This window comes from Colias philodice, chromosome 3 (genome assembly GCF_061535455.1).
Source record: "Colias philodice isolate Cphi_HAF_F1 chromosome 3, ilColPhil1 Martin Lab GWU primary, whole genome shotgun sequence".
Lineage (NCBI taxonomy): Eukaryota > Metazoa > Arthropoda > Insecta > Lepidoptera > Pieridae > Colias > Colias philodice.
Genome location: NC_143088.1, coordinates 3555600 through 3579058, shown reverse-complemented (window position 1 = coordinate 3579058; position 23459 = coordinate 3555600). Strand labels below are relative to the sequence as shown.

The 23459-nt window shown below is 31.8% G+C and overlaps 2 protein-coding genes and 5 non-coding genes across 7 annotated transcripts; 4 read left to right on the top strand and 3 right to left on the bottom strand.

Annotated features, from left to right (window-relative positions):
• Positions 1-1165: 1165 nt before the first annotated feature.
• Positions 1166-8017, top strand: LOC149489510 (protein obstructor-E-like). The gene is made up of 5 exons (XM_089713258.1): positions 1166-1327; positions 4946-5140; positions 6420-6623; positions 7290-7503; positions 7889-8017. Exons 1-5 carry the CDS (start codon positions 1285-1287, stop codon positions 7944-7946), a joined length of 714 nt encoding a protein of 237 aa, XP_089569384.1. The 5' UTR covers positions 1166-1284; the 3' UTR covers positions 7947-8017.
• Positions 8018-9388: 1371 nt separating this feature from the next.
• On the bottom strand, positions 9389-9464 carry TRNAS-GGA (transfer RNA serine (anticodon GGA)). The gene has a single exon. It is a non-coding gene; the product is annotated as a tRNA-Ser (tRNA).
• A 233-nt stretch (positions 9465-9697) lies between these two features.
• TRNAS-GGA (transfer RNA serine (anticodon GGA)) lies at positions 9698-9773 on the bottom strand. The gene has a single exon. It is a non-coding gene; the product is annotated as a tRNA-Ser (tRNA).
• Positions 9774-10006: 233 nt separating this feature from the next.
• On the bottom strand, positions 10007-10082 carry TRNAS-GGA (transfer RNA serine (anticodon GGA)). Its single transcript has one exon. It is a non-coding gene; the product is annotated as a tRNA-Ser (tRNA).
• A 397-nt stretch (positions 10083-10479) lies between these two features.
• On the top strand, positions 10480-10555 carry TRNAS-GGA (transfer RNA serine (anticodon GGA)). Its single transcript has one exon. It is a non-coding gene; the product is annotated as a tRNA-Ser (tRNA).
• Positions 10556-10788: 233 nt separating this feature from the next.
• TRNAS-GGA (transfer RNA serine (anticodon GGA)) lies at positions 10789-10864 on the top strand. Its single transcript has one exon. It is a non-coding gene; the product is annotated as a tRNA-Ser (tRNA).
• Positions 10865-15847: 4983 nt separating this feature from the next.
• Positions 15848-22983, top strand: LOC149489504 (protein obstructor-E-like). Its single transcript, XM_089713250.1, has 6 exons — positions 15848-16024; positions 19259-19345; positions 20892-21005; positions 21258-21461; positions 22322-22535; positions 22862-22983. Exons 1-6 carry the CDS (start codon positions 15985-15987, stop codon positions 22917-22919), a joined length of 717 nt encoding a protein of 238 aa, XP_089569376.1. The 5' UTR covers positions 15848-15984; the 3' UTR covers positions 22920-22983.
• Positions 22984-23459: the final 476 nt, after the last annotated feature.

Genomic DNA, 23459 nt, shown 5'->3' with positions numbered 1-23459 from the left:
GGAAGGTACAGGGCGGCTCTCGCTATATTGGCTGGTCGCGCGCTAATTTCAAGTATTTCTTGTTTATTTCAAAACCATCGCATATTTCAAAATTCTAACACGGTAGACGTATAGGTTGTATATTTTATAGTTAATATCCAAAAAGTCGTAACTTTACGTTTGTTATTTTGAAGATGCCAGAGATTAAAAAAAAATAACAATGATAACTTTGTATTTTTTTTCTATCGAGAAAATATCATGGAATCATGTTTCTAAAACGATAGACGTATTGTGTTACTATTGAACTTTCTTGTCAAGAATTTTCATCACGACAACTTTGTTAATATAAAAATTACGAAGGTTTGAAAAGGGCCGTAAATGTTAGAAAAATTAATTCATCACCTTAAGAATTTACCGTTTTGTGATCTTTAGAAATGTTATATTATGGAAATTGAATAAATAATTGGACCAAGAAAAACAATATGCCTTCGCTTTAAAGAAGATTTTACAAAGATTTATATCGATGTACATAATATGTAGGTAATAATACATATTTAATAAGAACTCAAAATAATACATTGCTTTCGCTTCAATTCTCAGAACGCACGATGTAAGACAATAAACTGAAAGATCGAAACATATTTGCTTGCTAGCTTATGCTCACTCGAAAGCTTTAATCGCGTTAAACAAGCTGGTACAAATACTATTTTAAATGCCGTTTACATTTAAGATATTAATACTATTTCTCCAGCGATTCATTTTAACAAGAAACTCTTAAAGTTGTGTAATGTTGTATGTTCCTAAAACACAAATAATCCGTAAATTTAAAGTTGAGGAAAAATATCCAATTTCATGCGAACGTTTCTGTAACTCTTATTTCTGTATAAACTATAATAAGACTATAACAATACAAAAATAATTATTAACTGGAAATAAATCAAATTCTTCTCCCTTCACTAAAGTTACCCTTCTATGGCGTTAAATCCAAGTGTCATCCATTTGTCCTCAAATTATGAAATAACTGCGTGCGATCTTAGTCTTAGCTGATGACAGCTCAATGCGTCACATATTTTACATGTTAAGAAGGCTCTTTCTTATTAGAATCACAATTGTTTTACAGATAGGAGACTTTTAAAATTACACCTAAGACTTCGTACCGGTTTATGCGCATACGCAGGTCGGGTGAAGAAAAGGCGCGCGCGTTGCTTGAATCTGTCAGTTGCACCAGGGTTGCCAGTGGGGTCGGACATCAATCTAGTCATAGTAATTTAAATTTTTATAAAAATCGATTATCAAAAGGTCATCATGAAAGTGTTCATCGTGTTGGCAGCGGTTGCCGCTCTTGCAAGTAAGGAAAACTTATATTAAACTTTAGTGCCTTTAGATTTAAGTATTATATTATATTATTAAATATAATAGTGAATTAATATTGGTCATAGACTAGTACAAGTGTCCAAAAAGAGACAATAAAACAAATTAATTTTGAACTGAAAAAGTTACGTACGGTAACTTTTGCCTACTCTACTTTCCTTGACATATTTGGAATGCCCAAAACACAAAAGATAAGAAAAGAACCCGGATCAAAAATCAGTTCACTGTAATCGTGTGAAAAAAATATAAGATTAATAATAAATTCTATTCACAACCGTGGGCAAATCCACAAGTATGCATTTTCACCACTAAACACGTAAAAATTTGTATTCAGTAGAGCCAACTTTTCCGATTAGTATTCAAAAGTCGTTTATCTGTACTAAATATATTGAAATTGTCTCTTTTTTACACTTGTTTAGGATATTTCGAAATCTGAAGGTTATAATTAAATATATTTTATAGTCTAATAAGATTCCATTTAAAATTGATAGTTTAGAATAGAAATAATCGATCAGTATAAAGTTTATTTAAAAAAATTTAATTCGAAAGAAGTGAAAAAAAAATTGTACGTGTTAAAAATGTATATACCTATTAATACATAATGTAATTACATAATGTAAATGTCACAAAAGCTTTTATATAAAATAAGATTAATCTTTCTTTAAAAATAAGCTCTGCGTCTTTCTATATAGTTCACAGTTCACACGTCACCCTTTGCTCTTTAGCCGATTGGAAGGCTCATTAAAAGTGGGCATAATTTATCGTAATAGTGATTTCTATAATTTCATAATGTCTCTAACAACCTTTCCTTAATTTAATGCTAATTTATTATTGCATTAGTTAATAAAAAAACACATTAATTCCGAGTATACTCTTCACTGCGTTTCTAAAGGTACCTATGACATTGACATTCACCGGTAGTGTTCACTCAATTTTTCCACTTATTACGCAAATAATGTTTTGACACACCATAATATTAAAATTTACGCAAATTCTTGATTATCTTTTGCAATACGATTACTTTACACAAGTCACGAATAGTATTTTACAGCAATTGCAAACAAATTCTTTACAGTGTTAATGCGATTAAAATTTCAATATCGGTAATTATCGTTAATTCGACGTTAATATGAAAATTTAATTAATTTTTCCTTGTCATCACATACACTTTCTTACGTTTATTGACAAATAAGCTTTGAATTCATTTTAAGAAATCCACATAATTATACCATTTGTATAATTTCAAGAAAACTCAAACTAGAGAAAGAAACTGAATTCAGTCAACAGAATGTAGTATCGAAACAACAGGTTGTTCCATGAAAGGTTATGACCATTAAGCAAGATATCTTCAAGTTTAAATATTTACCCTTGGATCAAATATAGGCTGGAACATGCCATAGCTGTAATAGTTCTACTTCGAAAGATGAGGCAATAAGAATACATTATGGCTACTAATAATTCTTTCACAAGACTAAGTCTGTGTTTTTAAAAAGCTAATAGGAAAACGAGCTTTATTTTTTACATTTAGGAATAAAAAACAAACATTATAAAATTTATTATTTCGGATATTAGATCATTTGCTGTTAAATAGTAAGTAATTTTTGCAGTTACTGTTTAAAATAAAATATCCTGATTTGCTCTACATGATACGACGTGTTGTTAATAGTTTATTTGAATACATTAATTATAATTAATTATTAATTTAAACATAATAATTTAAATTAATGTTTTTTTATTGTACCAAATTAGCTTAGTGTCCTAATTTATTAAAAACTTGCGTAATTATAATAACATAATAAACGCAATGTTGTATTTATTTATTATTATTAATAATAAATAATCAAAGAAAGTACACTTTTTGGTTGAATGGTCCTTTTTCCTTTTATTTATATTCAACTGACAGCTTTACTATTTGTATACTCGTGGGTATTCATTGAATGTGAATTCAGAAAAAATATGTTCACCATTTTTACGTTACAATAAATTCTAATATGAAAAGGGTCTATCATTCAATAAACTCTACATTCTGAAAACAAGATAAACATCGGAAAATTACCTATAAATTCTAACACGAGAAGATTCCACAGCTCAACAGAATCTGTGGGTCAGCCCACGACCCCTGATGCATCCAAGCGATGCACCAAGATGTTGTAACCGTCACCTCACTTTCACTTGTTGCGTCACCCGCCCCCGCTCGTCGCGGTATGGTGCGCGGGCGTCGCATGCCATCTTGTATCCCACGTGCACGGCCGTGGATGTTCGTAAACAATAGACGGATTAGATGCTGATTGAGTCGTTCTTGTATTGTTTTGTACTTTTTTTTGGTGTCGGAAGGTGACAATTTTATTTTGTAGGTACCTACTTACAAAATTGATTTCTAACGGTACAATGGTTCCGTATAGGTAATAACGTCAAAATACGTTTTATCATCTAATACACTGATTTAAAGTTTAATATGCAGTTAAAAATTAAATATAGAGACATAATTGTTAATGTTCTTCCTCATAGTAGCAGATGTAGGTTGAGAATGTAACCCCTCCATGAGAGGCATCTAAAAGGTCATTAGGTAACACAAGACCGGCTGCCCACTCATTCCGGCAATTCATTTACATATGTAATTATTAGCTAGATACAAATCTAATGTTAAGTTATACAATGAGGACCCAATAGTGTCGTAATAGAGATGTGTTTTGTATAAATCTGATAGGATGACATACGCTATTTTAAATATATTGATAGAAATTAAAATATTTAAAAAATAAACGTAAAGTTTACTAATTCACTTGCCACGGCCTTGACAATTAGCTAAAATTTGAATTGCAAAATGCTAAATATTTTTTAAATAAATCAAATGTCGCTCTTTAATGATTTTGCAACCGAAACGTGTTATTTACACGTGACGACGTGACTAAGTTTCTTCTTTGTAAATATTTTTCTATTATATCTATTTATATGCAATAGAGCCGCGTGTCTTGTCGTAATATCTCATGCAATAGGCCTGAGATTAGCTGTATCTCAAACCGCACTATCAATACAGCTAAGCTATAAATGCAATACACTTCTAGCAATTTCGCAGGCAAATATTTAGACCTTTATATTGTTATTTGCGTGCGTCAAAGTCTGACATGCAACTCCGTTACAACATGCAGTGCAACACGACCCTAACACGTTGTCAATCAATTAGGTATTGCTAACCGAAGCAATCGTAAGAGCAAGTATTGTAAACCAATAATGTGTCGCTGACGTTCACTGGGCTTATATAATAGTGCGTTGTTATATAATGCTGACCCGTTCTTTAAAGTAACAAATACAACTGTTCTACTTCTCGGTTTGATTGATTCGCTTTCACACTCTTTGTCACCACGATCTATTCCAAATAGAGGAGGTAGAGCAGGTACAAATTACTTCGAATACAATATTTTAATATTGTAGTTATATTCATTTAATATGAAGAAAAAACGGTATAAATTATCTTTCCATTACGTCTCTTAACAATACAAGATCTACATCCACTAAATTAATAACGAACAAACGACATAATCCAAACATAATCCCAACCTCAGCTATATTCTAATTGTTCGTTTGTGTCTTCTAGATGCCCAATTCAAATGCCCCAACAAGGACGGTCAATACGAAGATGAAAGGCAGTGCGACAAATTCTACGAATGTGTAGATGGTGTCGCCACCACCAAGCTCTGCCCAGACGGTTTAGTTTTCGACCCTACTATCAGGAAGATCAACAAATGTGACCAGCCCTTCAACGTCGACTGTGGAGACAGGACTGAACTTCGTAAGTAGTATTTTAATTAGATAATTTATGAGAGTACGTAACGATAGGAATTGAACGCGAATAAAAAACATGGAAGTATAAATGTTCAACGTGTAGTATTTAGTATTTACACAGGTAGTATTTACACTGTACCACACTAGTTGTTTTAATAAAGTTATTATTTCATAGGAAATAATAAAATATACCAATGTAAACGTAAACGCAAACAATAAATCAATGTCCATTAGTTAGTGTTTTTAATAGGTCCAGCGAAATCATTAAATTTTATATACTTACAATTTCATATATATCTATAATGCATATATGCACAATGAATGTCCCAAGGTCGTTTTTCTGTGCCAGACATGAAAGTATCCTGTCTACCTTTGACCGCCTAGGTCACGCTACTGAATTGAACACCAATATTAAAAGGATGCCACATATTAAATTATTAGCATCCATAGCAGATTAAAATAACTTTAAATTTAATTTGATATGAAGTAAATGTTTATCTAGCACTCATCTAGATTTTATCAAATTTAATTAATTTAAAAGAATGTGCTAAATACAAAGATATTATTTCTACGCCGGAACAAGAAGTATATATATAATGTTAAAGTCTATTAACCCAAGAGAAATCTAACTTCCTGTTTTGTAGAATAAAGAGAACTGTTTCCTAGAAATCAGCCTTACGAATAATCAAGAATTTTCAAGGATTTCAACATTTTACTTATATATAATTCCCATTTCTAGTGTGATGCAATGTGTTCGTTTTATTTAATAATTCGATTTCAAAAGTAACTTTCGACAATTCACCTTGACGCTTTTATTTTTATACGTAATTCAGTTTCTTTTAACAGCAAATAACATTTCGTAGTAAAACTTGTATTTTACGGGCAATATATTTGTATATTACTCTGAAATGATGTAATTATGGCACTTATCGCTTATGGAAATATTGATAATAAAGATTGGAATCAATCAATAAAATATAAGTTTGTAAATAAATAGGCTACTAACATAGGTAGAATTTTTGTTTAATTTAAATGTAATGTTTATATAGAAAGTCAGAGTTTCAGATATGAATGAATACTATCCGTAATTACATAACTAGATTCCGTTCTAGACTACGCAAAAATATATCCGACTCAGTGCACAAACAAATAGGACCTATTGTTAAACGTAGAATTTTAAGGAATTTCATCTATTAAACCTCTTTGATTTACCAGTCATATTGTGTTTCAGTGATGCTCAATATTAAAACCAATACCTCCAGATCTAACAAGCTATCCCTTTACAGAACCCCCCAAGCCCAACGCACAATGCCCCCGTAGAAACGGTTTCTTCGCCCACCCCGACCCAACAGTGTGCAACGCTTTCTTCAACTGTATCGAGGGTGACGCCATCGAGGTCAAGTGCACAGCCGGACTCCACTTCGACGAGTACTCCGGTACCTGTGTCTGGCCCGACTCCATTGGAAGACAAGGATGCGCCACACAAGACAGTAAGTACAACTTTAAAAGATGATGTCTAGGTAATATTTCGTGTGACTTACCAATTTACAAGTTATTTCATACTTCCACATGTTATAAGTGTGTTAGAATCAGAATACACTAAAATTGAGTGTAAAACATGATAAAGCAACGCCAAAATTGATAATTGACTACTTAATTTGTAACAAGATCGCTCGAATAACTCCAGCGAGTGGACATTTACTACCACGATCGCAGTTCCTTAATCGCAAATAGTCTTTTAGCTGAATTATTATGGAGTAATTTGAAGGTCAATACGTCAAGAATTTGTTAATGATATTGATGTAGATTGGCGTGGCAACTAGCCCTCTCACTTAACCGGTCAGTGGCACAGATAACACAAAGAGCAAGTTTTAGTCGTGTGTAATGTATACAGTGAGAGGTTCGGTGATCGATATGCCCTTCCACGGATTCATGTTCCTTGCGTTCACTGCCATTTTTGGAATTCTTGCTGTTTCTGGTTATGAACTATTGTGCTCCTTTTATTGACACTTAATTGTTACTTCCCAAGCATTTCCTCATAATATCCACATTTACTGACTAATATAAAATCATGTAATTCAGGATTATTAATAAACTTCTATACGCTTAGACATATATGCAATTACTGTAAGATTTAATCACATTTCTTTCTCCAGAGAAACTCAAGGACGGTTTCGAGTGCCCCAAGGATCAGTTAGTGGACCCACAAGGTCAAACCGTGGCTCACCCCAAATTCCCCCACCCCAACGACTGCCAACGTTTCTACGTGTGCCTCAACGGTATCGAACCCCGTGACCTCGGCTGCCAAGTTGGAGAGGTCTACAACGAAGAGACACAGAAGTGTGACGCCCCTGAGAACGTCCGTGGATGGTAAGTTCAATAAAGAACGTCAAAACTTACCGAAATAAATGTACTTTGTAACACATTTTGTCACATTCTCAATAAATAATCGTTGAGTTTTTAGTGCATGCATTAGTTCCTTAAATAATTTGCAATGCAATATAGTTTGTTTTCTTTAAGCCTCTTCCAAGAAAATCATTTAAATTGCATATAAAAAGATGTTATTTTAAATCCAATTACGTTGAAATACGACAACATCATTGAACTCTACATTGACGAAGAAAATATTTACCTTGCTCTACCTTCGCTTCGTGAATCACTCATTTAATTAGAACCATACTATGATTCATGTAATAGGTACATACATATATGACTATTGACTTTGTAATAGATAATAATAATATTTTCTTTGCAGCGAGGACTGGTACAAGGATGCGGAAGAAGCCGCCCCCAGCCCCAAGGGAAGGTCTTAAGCTTCGAGTGATATAATATAAGTTACACCTAAGACTTGATAAGTTAAATATACTTTAAGATAAACCACGGATGTGTGATCTTTTATTTACCTCCTCCTATAATATTATACAAAACATACTTTTTTATAAATTCAATGATTTCATAGTTAAAATAGGACTTTGTCGAAATACTGCCGATTATCGAAGTACTTAATTGCCGGGAAAACTTTTTTAATTAGGCAGTAATGTGCACCATGTGCACTTATATAAACTACTTATACATATGAAATAAAAACACATAATAAGTATGCTATTATCAATTCAAAAACGTAAATCAGTTTGCTCACTTTTCACACAAGTAAAACGACTATTTTCAAATCGAATTGATGTTTGCCAATGCAAAAAGCTCTTATAAGGTACAAAAACGCAAACAAGAGTTTTACCTGCTAAAGTAAACATTTCCAAAACATCACGGTAAACATCTTATATTATACTTTCATAATAAATCATAATAGACAACTTTATTTTAAGAATGTTCAAAAGTTGTTACACACAATATATTTCCTCTTAAGGCCGATCACCAGAGAGCTTAATCATTACTTTTTACGTTACCATTTTATATCAATAGACAATATGCCCATGCAGCTAACATATGCCCATATAAGTATATAATTACGTTAATATATTATTAACGAATTTCAAATATTCATAGAATGTAAAAAAACTAGCCAGTTAGACACATACTTCGTAAGGTTAATCGCATATTAACGACGTGCATTAAATAAGGCATTTCCCTTGACATTCGATCCTCTATCATTGCTTAATGTACTTAAACAACATAAATAACATAAACAGCATCTTAGCCAACTTGAATTTATTATTAAAATATATTATGCGAAACTTTGGATTTTTGGATATTTGTTTCTCAATATCGCCAAAACATATTTTTATGACTCTTGGCAGTTTAGTAGCTTATATACCGAATTAACATATAAGTATTAAAATCTCTGCAACTTCTCCATTTATTTATTTTGTTGCAATAATCTGATATTATTCTTATCCAGAATGCCTTTAAATAAGAATGATAATGAACCAAAATTTATGGCTTTTCTTGAAAGCTTGTTGCTACGCTGAGCTTTTATGGTGTGCGTATTGTTCTGATAGTCTGACCTTAATTTTTATTTAATTTTTTGTACACATCCCTGTCTGTCTAGTATAAAAGACAAAGTCTTTTTTATTTAAACTCCCTCCTTATCTTATATATAAAAATGAATGGGGCGGACCGCTAGTACATATTAAAGTATTTTGATAATTGTATTCAACGAGCGCACTGCTCTAAATATTATATAAATTACTTAGTGAATTTAAATAACAAATATCTATCGATATTGAATTTATATTTTTGGTTTTATGGCATTCAAATGCTTTATAAATATAAATTTATAAAGAATAGAAAAAATTCGATCACGAGGCGGGACTCGAACCCGCATCCTTCGCGCCATTCCGGGGCGGATGCCTTACCAACTCAGCCACTCGTGACCCGCCAGAGCAATCGAATTTATTCTATTCTTTCAGTTTTATGTGTCTGAAGGGACACACCGCGCGCCATCTATTGAGATGATTAACAACCATTTCAACCAATATGAAGCACTTTTCAGTGAATACAATATTGTAACGATGGAACACGACCTTTTTTGTTGAATTTATATTTTTGGTTTTATGGCATTCAAATGCTTTATAAATATAAATTTATAAAGAATAGAAAAAATTCGATCACGAGGCGGGACTCGAACCCGCATCCTTCGCGCCATTCCGGGGCGGATGCCTTACCAACTCAGCCACTCGTGACCCGCCAGAGCAATCGAATTTATTCTATTCTTTCAGTTTTATGTGTCTGAAGGGACACACCGCGCGCCATCTATTGAGATGATTAACAACCATTTCAACCAATATGAAGCACTTTTCAGTGAATACAATATTGTAACGATGGAACACGACCTTTTTTGTTGAATTTATATTTTTGGTTTTATGGCATTCAAATGCTTTATAAATATAAATTTATAAAGAATAGAAAAAATTCGATCACGAGGCGGGACTCGAACCCGCATCCTTCGCGCCATTCCGGGGCGGATGCCTTACCAACTCAGCCACTCGTGACCCGCCAGAGCAATCGAATTTATTCTATTCTTTCAGTTTTATGTGTCTGAAGGGACACACCGCGCGCCATCTATTGAGATGATTAACAACCATTTCAACCAATATGAAGCACTTTTCAGTGAATACAATATTGTAACGATGGAACACGACCTTTTTTGTTGAATTTATATTTTTGGTTTTATGGCATTCAAATGCTTTATAAATATAAATTTATAAAATATAAAAAAATATAAATTCAACAAAAAAGGTCGTGTTCCATCGTTACAATATTGTATTCACTGAAAAGTGCTTCATATTGGTTGAAATGGTTGTTAATCATCTCAATAGATGGCGCGCGGTGTGTCCCTTCAGACACATAAAACTGAAAGAATAGAATAAATTCGATTGCTCTGGCGGGTCACGAGTGGCTGAGTTGGTAAGGCATCCGCCCCGGAATGGCGCGAAGGATGCGGGTTCGAGTCCCGCCTCGTGATCGAATTTTTTCTATTCTTTATAAATTTATATTTATAAAGCATTTGAATGCCATAAAACCAAAAATATAAATTCAACAAAAAAGGTCGTGTTCCATCGTTACAATATTGTATTCACTGAAAAGTGCTTCATATTGGTTGAAATGGTTGTTAATCATCTCAATAGATGGCGCGCGGTGTGTCCCTTCAGACACATAAAACTGAAAGAATAGAATAAATTCGATTGCTCTGGCGGGTCACGAGTGGCTGAGTTGGTAAGGCATCCGCCCCGGAATGGCGCGAAGGATGCGGGTTCGAGTCCCGCCTCGTGATCGAATTTTTTCTATTCTTTATAAATTTATATCTATCAATATTGATATGAATATACAAATAATTGAAGTATATGGTTTAATTCTGCACATACCGTTGAAGATCTAGGTTTGGTCCCCTTAGATATAATATTTTAATCACAATGAAATGCAGAAAACTAATTTATCAAGGACTAATTTAATTAAATATTTTGTATTTACTATTTTAGATAAATAATTATTCCCTATATAATTTAGTACAATGATTTAACATTGGAACAAATCAATACATAAAAGGTAAGTACTAGAGAGGATTTATCTCAGGAATAGACACGTGAAGCTTTTAATTCGAAACAGCGACATCTTCTGTGCGTTTGCTTTGAATTGAAATACATAGAGCTCTTCTTGTCTCGGGCATATTAGTGACAGATTTCTCAGAACAATTTCAGTCGTTTCTAAGAAAAATCTCCCACAATGAAACAAATTAAAACCCTTTTTTATTCGGACACAGTACAGTCTGTTACACTCACGTTTATGATTCTAAATATTGATAAAGATTTATCAAAATTCTCATCGAAAATGCACTCATTGTATTATTTACAAACAATAGATCTATTGTCCTGAACAATGTAGATATTATCAAATATGAATATTATTGATCAAGTTTTTTAACTGTCGATTTCGAATTTGCAATGAAAAGGTGTTAAACCTATTGCGTATTTCTTGATCAGCTCACAACCAATGTTTTCACAACAAACTTTATTTTATTAGAAACGTTTTGAAAATTGAAAAGCTTTGAATTCCTGTCATAAGAATATTTTTAGTAGTTTTGATTTATTACAGGATAGGCCATTCATTATCCAAACTGAATACGGAAAGTGATTTATAATAATTCCCAAGGTAGAATTTATAAAACTATAAATAAGATTTATTATAGAATGCAAAAAATGAAACTGCATACCACAACTTACGTCATCACGTCGAAATAATATAATTAAAATATGTATTTTTACAATTCCGACGCCCCAATTAAAAATAACGTAGGTTTCATTGCTAGGGAGATAATAAAGTAATAAAAGATGCTAAAATTATTATAAATAGCAATATCAAGTGCGCCTTATTTGAACATAATTTAACTCTAATAAGGTGATTCATACACTATTAGTAATTGCACAGATAAGATTGGAATACCTCTCGCCTATTAGCAAAATATTTGTTACGACAAAGGCGCCGTTCTTAATTGGAGATGTGAACCGTTTTGAGATTGACGTTAATAATTATACCCATTGTCTCAAGTGAGAGTATGTAAGACAATTTTTGCAATCACTTTTGCGTAGGCTTGTCTAATTATGCTATGTCAATTTTCGTCACCCAGCTGACCCAGAGTACTAGACACTAGGTATTACAACTTATAAGACCAGTTTTCGATAGGCATTCAGTTACCCAACCTATATTGTTGCTTATATTGCTTAATTGCTGATATCAGACATTTAAATCTATAGACGTGCTGTTTGAATATTTCATCGTCTGTCAGACTAAAAGAAAGCGCATTGTCTTACAGAGACCTATAAATATAAACAAGATATTATTATGTATAATATTCTAAAGACTAAAATTATTCAATCACAAGCAATATAATATAATGGCACAAAATCAAATGAAGTAATACGTTAATTATTACGAATTTATTGTCATTTGTATATTTTACAGCGAAATACTTTCTATCATTAAATAATGAGCTTTTATTATTCAGTACAAGTTAGTTACACAATGATGATTACGTAATACTTTTTATATATTGACAAGATCCTTGTTACTCAAAAACTGCGTAAGTAATAGATAGCGTGACACAAAAAATATTTATGTATGGTATATACCCTGCTGCTATTCAAACACATTCCCATATAAGGCTTTGTAGTCGCTTTTAGCATACGACAGATAAATCATACTAGTCGTAAAAGTAAAAGGCCCATCTTGTCGTGGTCGGAGAGTCCTTGAATAAAGCCAAGCTCCAGTGTTTGTTGCATTCGATCTGATATGCTGATGTAGATTAATTATAATCTATTAATAGAGGCACGTTGCATCCCATAGTTGTCTGATTAGAATAAGAAATGCTTGTTAACAGTTATGGGAAAAATGAAGCTTGAAAACAGTAGCTACGGTTATTTCGTAGTACATATGTCGTGGCCATATCGTAGATTTGCTCATTTCATGAAATGATTGATCATTTCACGAAATGGTCGCATTTCATGAAATGGCCAGCATAGTTTGATCCGATCGTTAAATCGTCAATCTTTCACGATTTGGTCATCCACATTTGGCCAGATCGTATAAAATATAGAGTCCATAAAATACCTATTTACAAACTTCAGAATATCTTAAGAACAACAATCACCTGAAAACGGAGCAAAAGGTTCAAGAGCAATTTAGCAAGAGGGGAGCTTTTTTCGTTTTAGAATTACAATTTTCAAAATGTCTAGATGTCTGAATATACAATTTAAAATCAAAATAATTAGGTATTAGCATCTTTTCGTGTCCATGAGGAGTACAAAACGTACTTTAACCAAACCGCAAAACTTCAAGTAAAGTCATTTGTAAAAATGAGAACGATTGAATTACAATTCGTTAGTAGCACTAAAATTAGCATATTAAATACTCTACAGTGGAAAAAAATAATGCGTGCTAGATTTAAATGACCTTAGTTTACATCAACAAAAACTTTAAAAAATTCTAATTTTGCAATAATTATATTAAATCTAATGTCATATCAAGCCTTCAAGAATGTTTGTGAAAGGAATCATCGGTAGGTATTTCTAATTGAATTTACTAATTATTTTTAATTTATTCTTGCGCATTAGCATGCCACTTCTAAAAGAAATGTTGCGTATTTCATTTGTCAAACTACTTTCTATTTGAAGATTTTGAAGTACATATCATATTTTATCATTTATGTAATTATGAAAAAATATTACAGAATTTTCTACTTAATATTACTTCGGGCAAAAAACAACGTTAAGGATATATTAATTCAGCTATTTAAAGTTTTACACAAAATCTTCGTTATTACTTATATTCTTGGAATAATAAAAATATAATTCAACAAGGTTCTGAAAAACACAGCACTTCCTTTAATCTTAAAATTCCTCAATTCACTCACTGCAACGTGAATCATATTATATTTTTTTCACTTATTTCAATGTTCACCAATAATTGAATAAATATAGTTTTATTACTTTTCTATTTTTGGTTAAAAACATTGTCGTAATTATGAAAAGCTCATTATTAACCTCACAGTTTAATTTATCTAGCTATAAAAAATCGAATCAGATTCTTGTAAGTTTATTTTTAAAGTTTTAATAGTGAGTACCTTTTTTTGTAAGGCTTCCACAACACCACCTTAAACTAACTCCTAGGTGCATACCGTAATTAAGCATAACTATAGTTTTCCGACTTCAGTGTACAATTGATTTGAATAAAAAAAAAACAAACCAATATAACACGACAGAACTTTTACTAGGAAGTAAGACGGGTTCAAGAACCGAAGTGAACCAAAGACATGATGAAACAATAGCGAGTAGGCTCTGTGTCCCGGAATGACTCATTGTAAATCGACGCACGTGTTTCATGAATTGTCCTAGGAAACTAATAAATATTGTTTCAATGCTGATTTAGAAGAAAGCGCCATTGATTGATCGCGTGACTCAAATAATAAAGTATATTCACAATGTGCACTGTTTATGTATCCTTTTGGAATATTCAAACGGCCAAAGCGTAAACGGCAAAAGTTCGTGCAGTTATGTGTTAATTTAAAAAATATAGCCTGTATTCAAATATAACGTAAAAATTATAAACGTTTGTAAATATGTAGTTTTTAAATTTAAATGATTAACTCCGATAAGTACGTAGGTCTGTTACTGTAAAGTTCATGTCAACGAGATATTTTGTAAACGGAAAACAATACAATTTAAAAGCTTCACAATCGTACATTATTTAAACATACATTTTTCTTTTTATTTGAAGCATGAATCAATCAATTAAATAATAGTCCATGTAAACAGTAAGAGAGTTAGGAACTAACAATATAATATAAACAATTTTATCTGGTAACATTATTTTCTACGAACATTACTTCCGTTAGATAACATAATATGGTCGGTTTTATTCCACATGTACACTGTACAGTGAACTTAAAAAAGTACTTATTCATTCTGTGATATAAATCCCCAAGTACCTCTTAAAGGTTAAAAGAAGACGCTCGAAGCAAAAAGATACATAACGAAAGGTGACATTAAACCATATTTAGTGCCTTTTAAATTGGATACGACGTTTGACCGTATCCATGAGACTGACCATGATGTCCTGGTATTCGAGGCTGACTGCTTCGGGTACGAAAAATGTATTCAATGCTATTAAGATGTATAGTTAGGTATAAGTATTATGGCTTTTTCTCTTCATTTTAGACACGACTATAATGGTTCATTCTACAGGAATGACTGCGATGTTTGCAATAAAATAAAATTTTATTTACATTAAAATATAAGGAAGTCTGGCTATTGTTGTCTTAACGAGAAGTAAAGTCGTTTATTTTACAATTATTACTGTTAAAAAACTCATTTAGACTAAAGCATCACCGATAAAAGAAAGAATGTTTAGCTTTGTTACACTTTGGTTTACGTTGTTTTCTAATATGTATTATATGAAAAATACAAAATAGATCTAACAAAATAATGACAATAACACAATAGAAACTTAATGCAATTATTTAAACCATCATCAAGTTATATATTGTACGAAAAAAAGTAAATCCAACACTGACACTAATTCTTTTGAAGTGATTAATGCTAATAAACCTATATTAATTAAAGCATAATTTTCTAATTTAACAACAACGGCATACTAATTACCATATACCAAGTACCACATTATTATTTAATGTACCGTTAATGGTGACCACCGTAAATAAAACATGCTGTTTAATTCAAAGTTGCACTCTTTTCCTATGAGCGTGCAACACTCGCTCCGCGCATGCGTCGTTCACGGCTCTCGTTACTAACTTGGCAATACAGAACAACCTTTCAGGGGAGGCGCACGTGTACTTTCATTTAAAAACTTATTTTTAATTTAGTATAAGTTTTGTTTGTCAAAATGAAAATTTTAATACTATTCGGCTTCGCTGTTTGCTTTGGTGAGTAGATTTTATATTTATTATTTATTATATTAATTGATCTTTAAATTGTTATATTTTAGTTTAATTGTATTTAAATAGTAAGCTATTTAAATACAAACTTATTATTTTTAAATAATTGTGTTCTCGAGCTTCATATTTTTATAAAAGCTCCATTTTTTAAAAGAGACATTGCATAATAGTGTGTTTAAATGATGCTGTGTAATTAATTATACAAAACTTAAAATAACTGGAAATATATCAATATCATACTTAATAAAATAATAGTGTATAATATTCCTTAAAATTTCGTAAATTATCATAGTTCACGGTGTAATTTAAATTTGCCGGCAAACTGGAATATGCCGCTGCATTTTTCTCTTACATCAACTTCTCGGTATTTTTGCATAACCCTTTAGTACGTAAAATGTTACATTAAAGGATTATGAAAGTAAAGGTAGGGTTTTCAAGGACACATTACAAACTCCATTGGATTGTGGTTACTGTCACTTTACAATAAAACAAATTGTGTTACAAAATTTTATTTGCAGGTTATTTTCTATATTATGTACTTTAAATTCATATTATAATGTACTTTCCATAGATATTTAAGGACTAAACATATCCTTAGAAAATTATATAAATATTTATCTTTCTTGTAACTTAAAAACAGCAAGATACTACTTTTAAATAATTGCCCTAAAAGGATATTATAAATCACTGTTATGACAGTTATAAGTCATTACTACAGTATGATATATGACCTACTAGGCCCTACCTCTCTTAAACTAGAGATACAAATTTGTCAATAGCGTAAGCAAGTTGCACCTTTGTCAAGCTATTACCGGCTATACCAAATGCGGAAGGCTTCGTGGCCTAATCTGAGCAAATATACCAGTATCTAGACTACGCAATACTTAGCTACGTAGCTTTCGTAGAATTTCCACAATGTAAACATAGTATATAGTTTTAACGTAGGTTTTGATAGGTACTTACTAACGAGAGAAATACTACGTGAAGTTTATACTCTCAATTTTTCCTTACTGATTCAAAAGACAATTAAGAACATTATTTATGGAAATATTATGTAAGTATGTAAAAACTAATTTAAATGTATAATTTTCTTTTTAATGTTTATCAAACTTATACAGCGACTGAAACACATCATCTAGTCCTGATAATCCATAACATGTGTTTTGATTATAAAATTCCAAAACCACCTAAAAGTAGATTTTGGTCATATTATGTAACATAAATGTTTACTCTTCTCGTGTAAGTACCTAAATACCAACTAGATAATTTATTATTATTGTTATTTATTGGTCTCCAATCCAGTTTTCAAAAAATCCGGTTTGAAGGATATGGAATTTTCCGCTGTGCTCATTCGATGATTTGGCTATGTGAAAAACAACTTTATATTCAATTTTTTTTTAAAGTTTATGCTATTCAATTTATTTATTTTTTATCTTGCATCACTTCCTTATTGACATAGGTTATTGGTTGCATAATTGGTTATTATAATTTGAAAAATAACATCTGATAATAGAAAGTAAAAGCAGAGGTTCACCTACAACCTTTAAATTATTAATTAATCTTTCAGTCATGAATAATTGAGTACTTAATATAGAATGCAAATTAATCTTTATCATCAACCTTGATTAAATTACTCAATTGTAAATTATAATATCTCACTATAACTTCGTATTATTTAAAGAGTTCTAATGTTCAGATGCTTTCTAATAATACATTTCTATTTTTATAAATAACAATAAAAGCCCAGATAAACAGATATCAAATTGAGATTCGACATGTACCGCTCACTGCCACAGTTGGCCGAGTTTATCATCGCCTTGTCTACGCTTCGCGATTTTTTTTTCACATCTAATTACTGTAAATTGTAAAAAACTGAAATGAACTCGCGTGTCATAAATCATAACATATCAACAAATCGTTCGTCCTCCTTTCACCGTACAAAGTTCGGTGCTCCAGTAATTGCCTAATACATGTTTTGCAAGGGCAATTTTACTATTCAACTCTGTTACGGTATATCGGTTTTTCGAAACCTATAACTCGACGCTAATGGCTAAGTGGAGTGTGTAACCGTAAAATAGAGCAAATTCAGCAATCGCTCTTTAATTGCTTTTATGAATAAAACCCAAACTGCAAACTGGCATCACATTGTATAAAAAGGTAGAGTGGAGAAGGTGAGGAAATATCTCTATGCGCTCTCTGCTACTACCTTTTTCCGTATAAGATAATAAATAAGATTTTCAAAGTGAAATTTTCATAATAATAATGATCAAGTACTAATTGACTTAATAAAATGTGTATATTTATAGTATAGAGGCAAGATTATGAACATATATCATTAAAATGTTTGGTATCATAATTAAAATCTAAAATAGCACTTCAGTTACATCATGTAAACGTAAGGAAGTTGATGACACCGAGAATTTAAATGTTTCTCAGAAAACAGAGGGAAATACTCAAAACATGCTGTAATATGGATATTCGTTTTTATTACTGCAATCAAAATATAGGAAATAGCACAAGTTATGCGTACTTAATTATTATTTAATTGCTCTTAAATGCACATTACCATTGTTTACGGGTTTCTCTTATTGTGTTATGTAGAGATTTGAGAAAGTAACATAATGAGCATACAAATTGCAGTTTTTTTATTGTCTTAGAAAGATCTCATATGTATTATAATAATTACTTGAACAATGACAATATAATTCAACAAAAAAGGTCGTGTTCCATCGTTACAATATTGTATTCACTGAAAAGTGCTTCATATTGGTTGAAATGGTTGTTAATCATCTCAATAGATGGCGCGCGGTGTGTCCCTTCAGACACATAAAACTGAAAGAATAGAATAAATTCGATCACTCGGGCGGGTCACGAGTGGCTGAGTTGGTGAGGCATCCGCCCCGGAATGGCGCGAAGGATGCGGGTTCGAGTCCCGCCTCGTGATCGAATTTTTTCTATTCTTTATAAATTTATATTTATAAAGCATTTGAATGCCATAAAACCAAAAATATAAATTCAATGACAATATCATTAGTTGAGGTAGTTAAATTGCTAGAGTTACTTTCATTAATTGTAATTGTCAAACCAGTCTATTAAAAGTGAAAACTTTAAATTCTCATAAAATACATTAGATACTAATTAGTTATAGTAATAATCGTCTTTGTAGTGTAGTAGATTCAAATATATAGGACTAGTAAAGATCATACAACCTTTTTCTTTCAGTTGCCGGCCAGGACTTCGACTGTCCAGAGAAGAGTGGCTTCTACGCTGATCCCTACCAGTGTGACCTTTATTACAAATGTACCAAAGGTCAGTATCGTGTGCCAAAGGTCGACATGTTTCCTTTGAAGTGTCACGCAATATGTCACTTGCCTTCACGCACTGTATAATTTAAGTATTATGTTCTCATTAAACACACATACCTACAGTAATTAAATTTTACATATTGTTTTCACGTTGTTCATTCTTAATGTTGTATCATGTTTACAACTTATTAGAATATCATTTGAATATTATGTATAATGTTTACATTATTTATTCATATAAACATGTTCACCTACGTCCTACACTAATGTTATAAGAGGCAGATAAGATTTTTGTTTAGAAATAAAAAAAATAGGAATTCAACTATCTCTAGTAGAAAGCTTTCAGGGCGACTCAAGCCTTTTTTAGTTTTTATTCCGATTAAACCAGGGCTAAGCCGGGATAAGCTAGTAATCCATCCATAGATAGAAAATAAACAAATTCTCGATGCATAAAAATAAAAAATCGACATAGATTAATAGCTGTTATTCTAATGCTGTAGCTTATGTTATCTATCAAAATTTTCCGTAAATAATCTATGCTCATTTGCAAACTCAATAGGTCAACCTTGCGCTTGCATAAGCCCGGACGTAACTAAACTTTAGATTCTTGGTGACATTTTGCCAAGAGTAGCTTTTTCGCTCATCTTGCAACTCTATATGTTATGCTTGAGAAAGCAAACGAAACTTAATATATGCTATAAATAAATGTGAAAGTTTATACGTTTGTTTCTTGATCACGTAAAAACGTAAACACGGATTTGTAACAAATTTTGCACAAAATTAGGATACTTTTATTGTACTCTAATTCATACCAACATATTGACAAAACAGTTCTGTTCACATATTATGTAAAGGAAATTTTAAAATCATATAACAACCTCAAACATTAGAAGCGAAAGCTGTGACAATCTCTCGTATAATATAAACATACCTTGAGAAAAACATGTATGCGTAAGCAACCCATTAAAATCTTGTTGTCTCTTAAATCGTACATGAGATACAAGGTGCTGATTAGTATTCAACACTTATGTTTTCACGGCTTAGAGCTCCTTTTACTTTTCGACTGTTTCGTAATAACAACAATTTGAAATTACTTACGGTGCTTTTAATGCATTTTAAATGGTATAACAAAAGAATCGTGCTTGAAATTGTAAAAACATTTTCAACATTTTAGTAAATATATGCGAGAGGAAAGTTTATCGAAAGCCCACGTACAAGGAAGTTAACATAAATCGTATTTGCGAAATTTATTCACATGTTACACAAATGAATAGTATTCAATAAATGTTTAAGGGTTGCGTAATTTTTAAATAAATTAAAGATAAACTTAATATTTATCGTTGATACCTTTAATATATCGCAATATTATGTAAACAGCTACAACTTTTAATATAAATATTATATCAGCTTATATAATTAAGTATTTATGACGCATTGTACTCAATTGTGATTTAATTAGAAATATTTTCATTGTTTCTCATCATTAAAATAACGCAATACAATAGAATGATAACTGTTATAATAAAAGCTTATCAACAAAATATTTACAGGGAAGGCGGAAGCGAGGCTGTGCCCCGATGGTCTGGTATTCGCTGATGAAAACCCCAACAAAGAACTGTGCGACATTCCCTCTAATGTAGACTGTGGTGACAGAAAGGAATTGCGTAAGTAAATTTATATTTAAGCTAATTAATAATAACAGATTATTATTATTGCATATATTTTTACATATTTCTCTTATCTACTTATTTTTATTAATAGGTATAACATGCAATCAATACTTACGTTTATTATTCAAAAATTTTCGTTACAATTAACTTGAACTTTGAAAATAATTGTCCATAACATAGCACTATTTTTTCCATCACATGTAATTTATAACGCAATTGCAATACTAATCAAAAATTAACTTACAGAGGAGCCTAAACCGTCAAAGGGATGCCCGCGCCAAAACGGCTACTTCAAGCACCCCGACCCGCAAGCGTGCGACAAATTCTACTTCTGCTCAGACGGTGTCCCCAACGAACACCCTTGCCCACCCGGCCTTTACTTCGACGAAGAGACCTCCAACTGTGACTGGAAGGACGTAGTACAGAGACAATGTGATAGAATCACTAAAGGTAATTATTATCTACGAAAAGGTAACTTTCCTGGTGTGGTAAAATAATTCCTAAAATAATTCCTCCCAAATTTTAAGACTAAATGAGAATAATTTCCTATCAAACACAAAAAGAGTCAGGTCAATCGGTTTGGAAACCGCAAAAAAGCATCCCACGGAGCTATCGTGTAATTAGAGAACAACAAAATAAATAAATATAATACAACTAAAACCTCCTTGGACACGCCAATTAAAAAGAAGTATAATTTTACAAGCAACTTAAATTCTCTAGTCTTAATTTAACTAGTCTCTGGTCTAAACTAAAAAAAATGCGGCAATCTAAATTTGAAATTTTGTTTCCTTCTTTAAAAGTAATCCAGGGTGTGCATGTCTTGAATTAACGAAATAGAATTGTTTAATTACGCGCTAATTAACTAATTAACTGACGAGTACAAAAATAAATGAAATATTCTGGACAAGTTTTACTAAATATCCGTTCATTAAATTAACCTAACGAGGTTTCAATATAACGATAAGTCATTACGATATATTTTTGTAATTAGTTCCGAAATTTGGCAAACTTGACATAGTTACGTTAAACAAAATCTATAAGCATAGCCTAACATTTACATCCTTTGCTTTGAGGAAACGATGAAGTTGGAAAATAATCAAAATATTGTTTAAAGTTAATATTTCAAAGTCCGTTATCCCCACGCAAAAACAACTAATCAGATCTGTACGATAATTGGCACAGAGTATTATTATATGTATACCTAGTAGTTTGAATAAGCACATAGGCATTCCATTATCCAGCGAGTTTATTTATACGTTTAAATTAATCCAATTTAAAGATCCTAGCTTATACCTATTTACTCTCTCCAGACGTACTCGACGATGGATTCTCCTGCCCCGACGGCGAGGTCCAAGGCCCCAACGGCCGCGCTCTCCCCCACCCCACCTTCCCTCACCCAGAGGACTGCCAGAAGTTCTATATCTGCCGTAACGGAGTGCAACCACAGAAGGGCAGCTGTCCTTCTGGGAAAGTATACAACGAGGATACTTTCATGTGCGACGATCCCGAGAAAGTGGCTGGATGGTAAGAATATATATTAGTGTCCTCTTGACTAAACCCCAGTTAATGAAGCAATCATAAATATAAATTATATGTTTTATTAGGACCCGATGAACAGAGGAATAATGTATTTTTCTACTAGGGAATATTCAAAATCAAAACAGTTGTAATATATTATGAACACACATTAGAAATTTCCCAAACTAAGTGAGATCTTGTTAACTAAATACTGCTGTGATTACGCAAATATACAGTAAAAGTTAAGTTTAAAAATAATTAGTTTGAGTTTTTTCTCGAAAATAATTAAGTGGCTATTGTTTCCTGTTCTTAATTGACATTTTTTATTTCAGTGAAAACTACTACGAAGGCCAGCCATTAGAAAAGAACAAACTGCCGAAGAAAGCGTAATTCGTAGTCGTTAAGAACGTCCTATTAAGTATATTTAGTATTTAAATTAAATAAATATTAATAAGTGATTGTTTTATTTCCTTGTATTTACCTATTATTATCCTTTAAATAATACAGATAAATTACAATTACAGTAAACCTCAGAGGTTTACCTAGATGGTAATATTTAAGTCACAGTGAATATAATATAAGTGTAAAATGTCGATACAAAACAGGCATATCGCTTAGTAATATCACTTAAATGTACACAACAAACTAAATTATTCTTCTTATAAAGAGCATCTGAAAATACATACCTATAGAGAGACTCTACGAACATTTTCAATATTTTTTTTGCGACGCTTAGATTTTGAAGAGTTCTATTTAAATCAGGTTTACAGTCCTACATATTACACGGAAGCTTATTTGAGGGATTAAAACAAGTTTGCTTTTATGCCTAAAATTTATACCCCTACAGGCTATTTCTAAACGGTAGTTAAAAAAAACCTTGAAAGCAATGTCAAAAGTAACAATGTGCGTTAGAAATTAAAATATTTCCGG

What these genes read in the sequence shown, in the direction of transcription:
- LOC149489504 (XM_089713250.1), top strand. Translation starts at nt 15,985, where the DNA reads ATGAAAATTTTAATACTATTCGGCTTCGCTGTTTGCTTTG. An exon ending in CGGCTTCGCTGTTTGCTTTG is followed by an intron (nt 16,025 to 19,258) that starts GTGAGTAGATTT and finishes TTTTTCTTTCAG; the next exon opens with TTGCCGGCCAGGACTTCGAC. An exon ending in TGGTGACAGAAAGGAATTGC is followed by an intron (nt 21,006 to 21,257) that starts GTAAGTAAATTT and finishes ATTAACTTACAG; the next exon opens with AGGAGCCTAAACCGTCAAAG.
- LOC149489510 (XM_089713258.1), top strand. Translation starts at nt 1,285, where the DNA reads ATGAAAGTGTTCATCGTGTTGGCAGCGGTTGCCGCTCTTGCAA. An exon ending in AGGATGCGCCACACAAGACA is followed by an intron (nt 6,624 to 7,289) that starts GTAAGTACAACT and finishes TTCTTTCTCCAG; the next exon opens with AGAAACTCAAGGACGGTTTC. An exon ending in CCTGAGAACGTCCGTGGATG is followed by an intron (nt 7,504 to 7,888) that starts GTAAGTTCAATA and finishes TTTTCTTTGCAG; the next exon opens with CGAGGACTGGTACAAGGATG.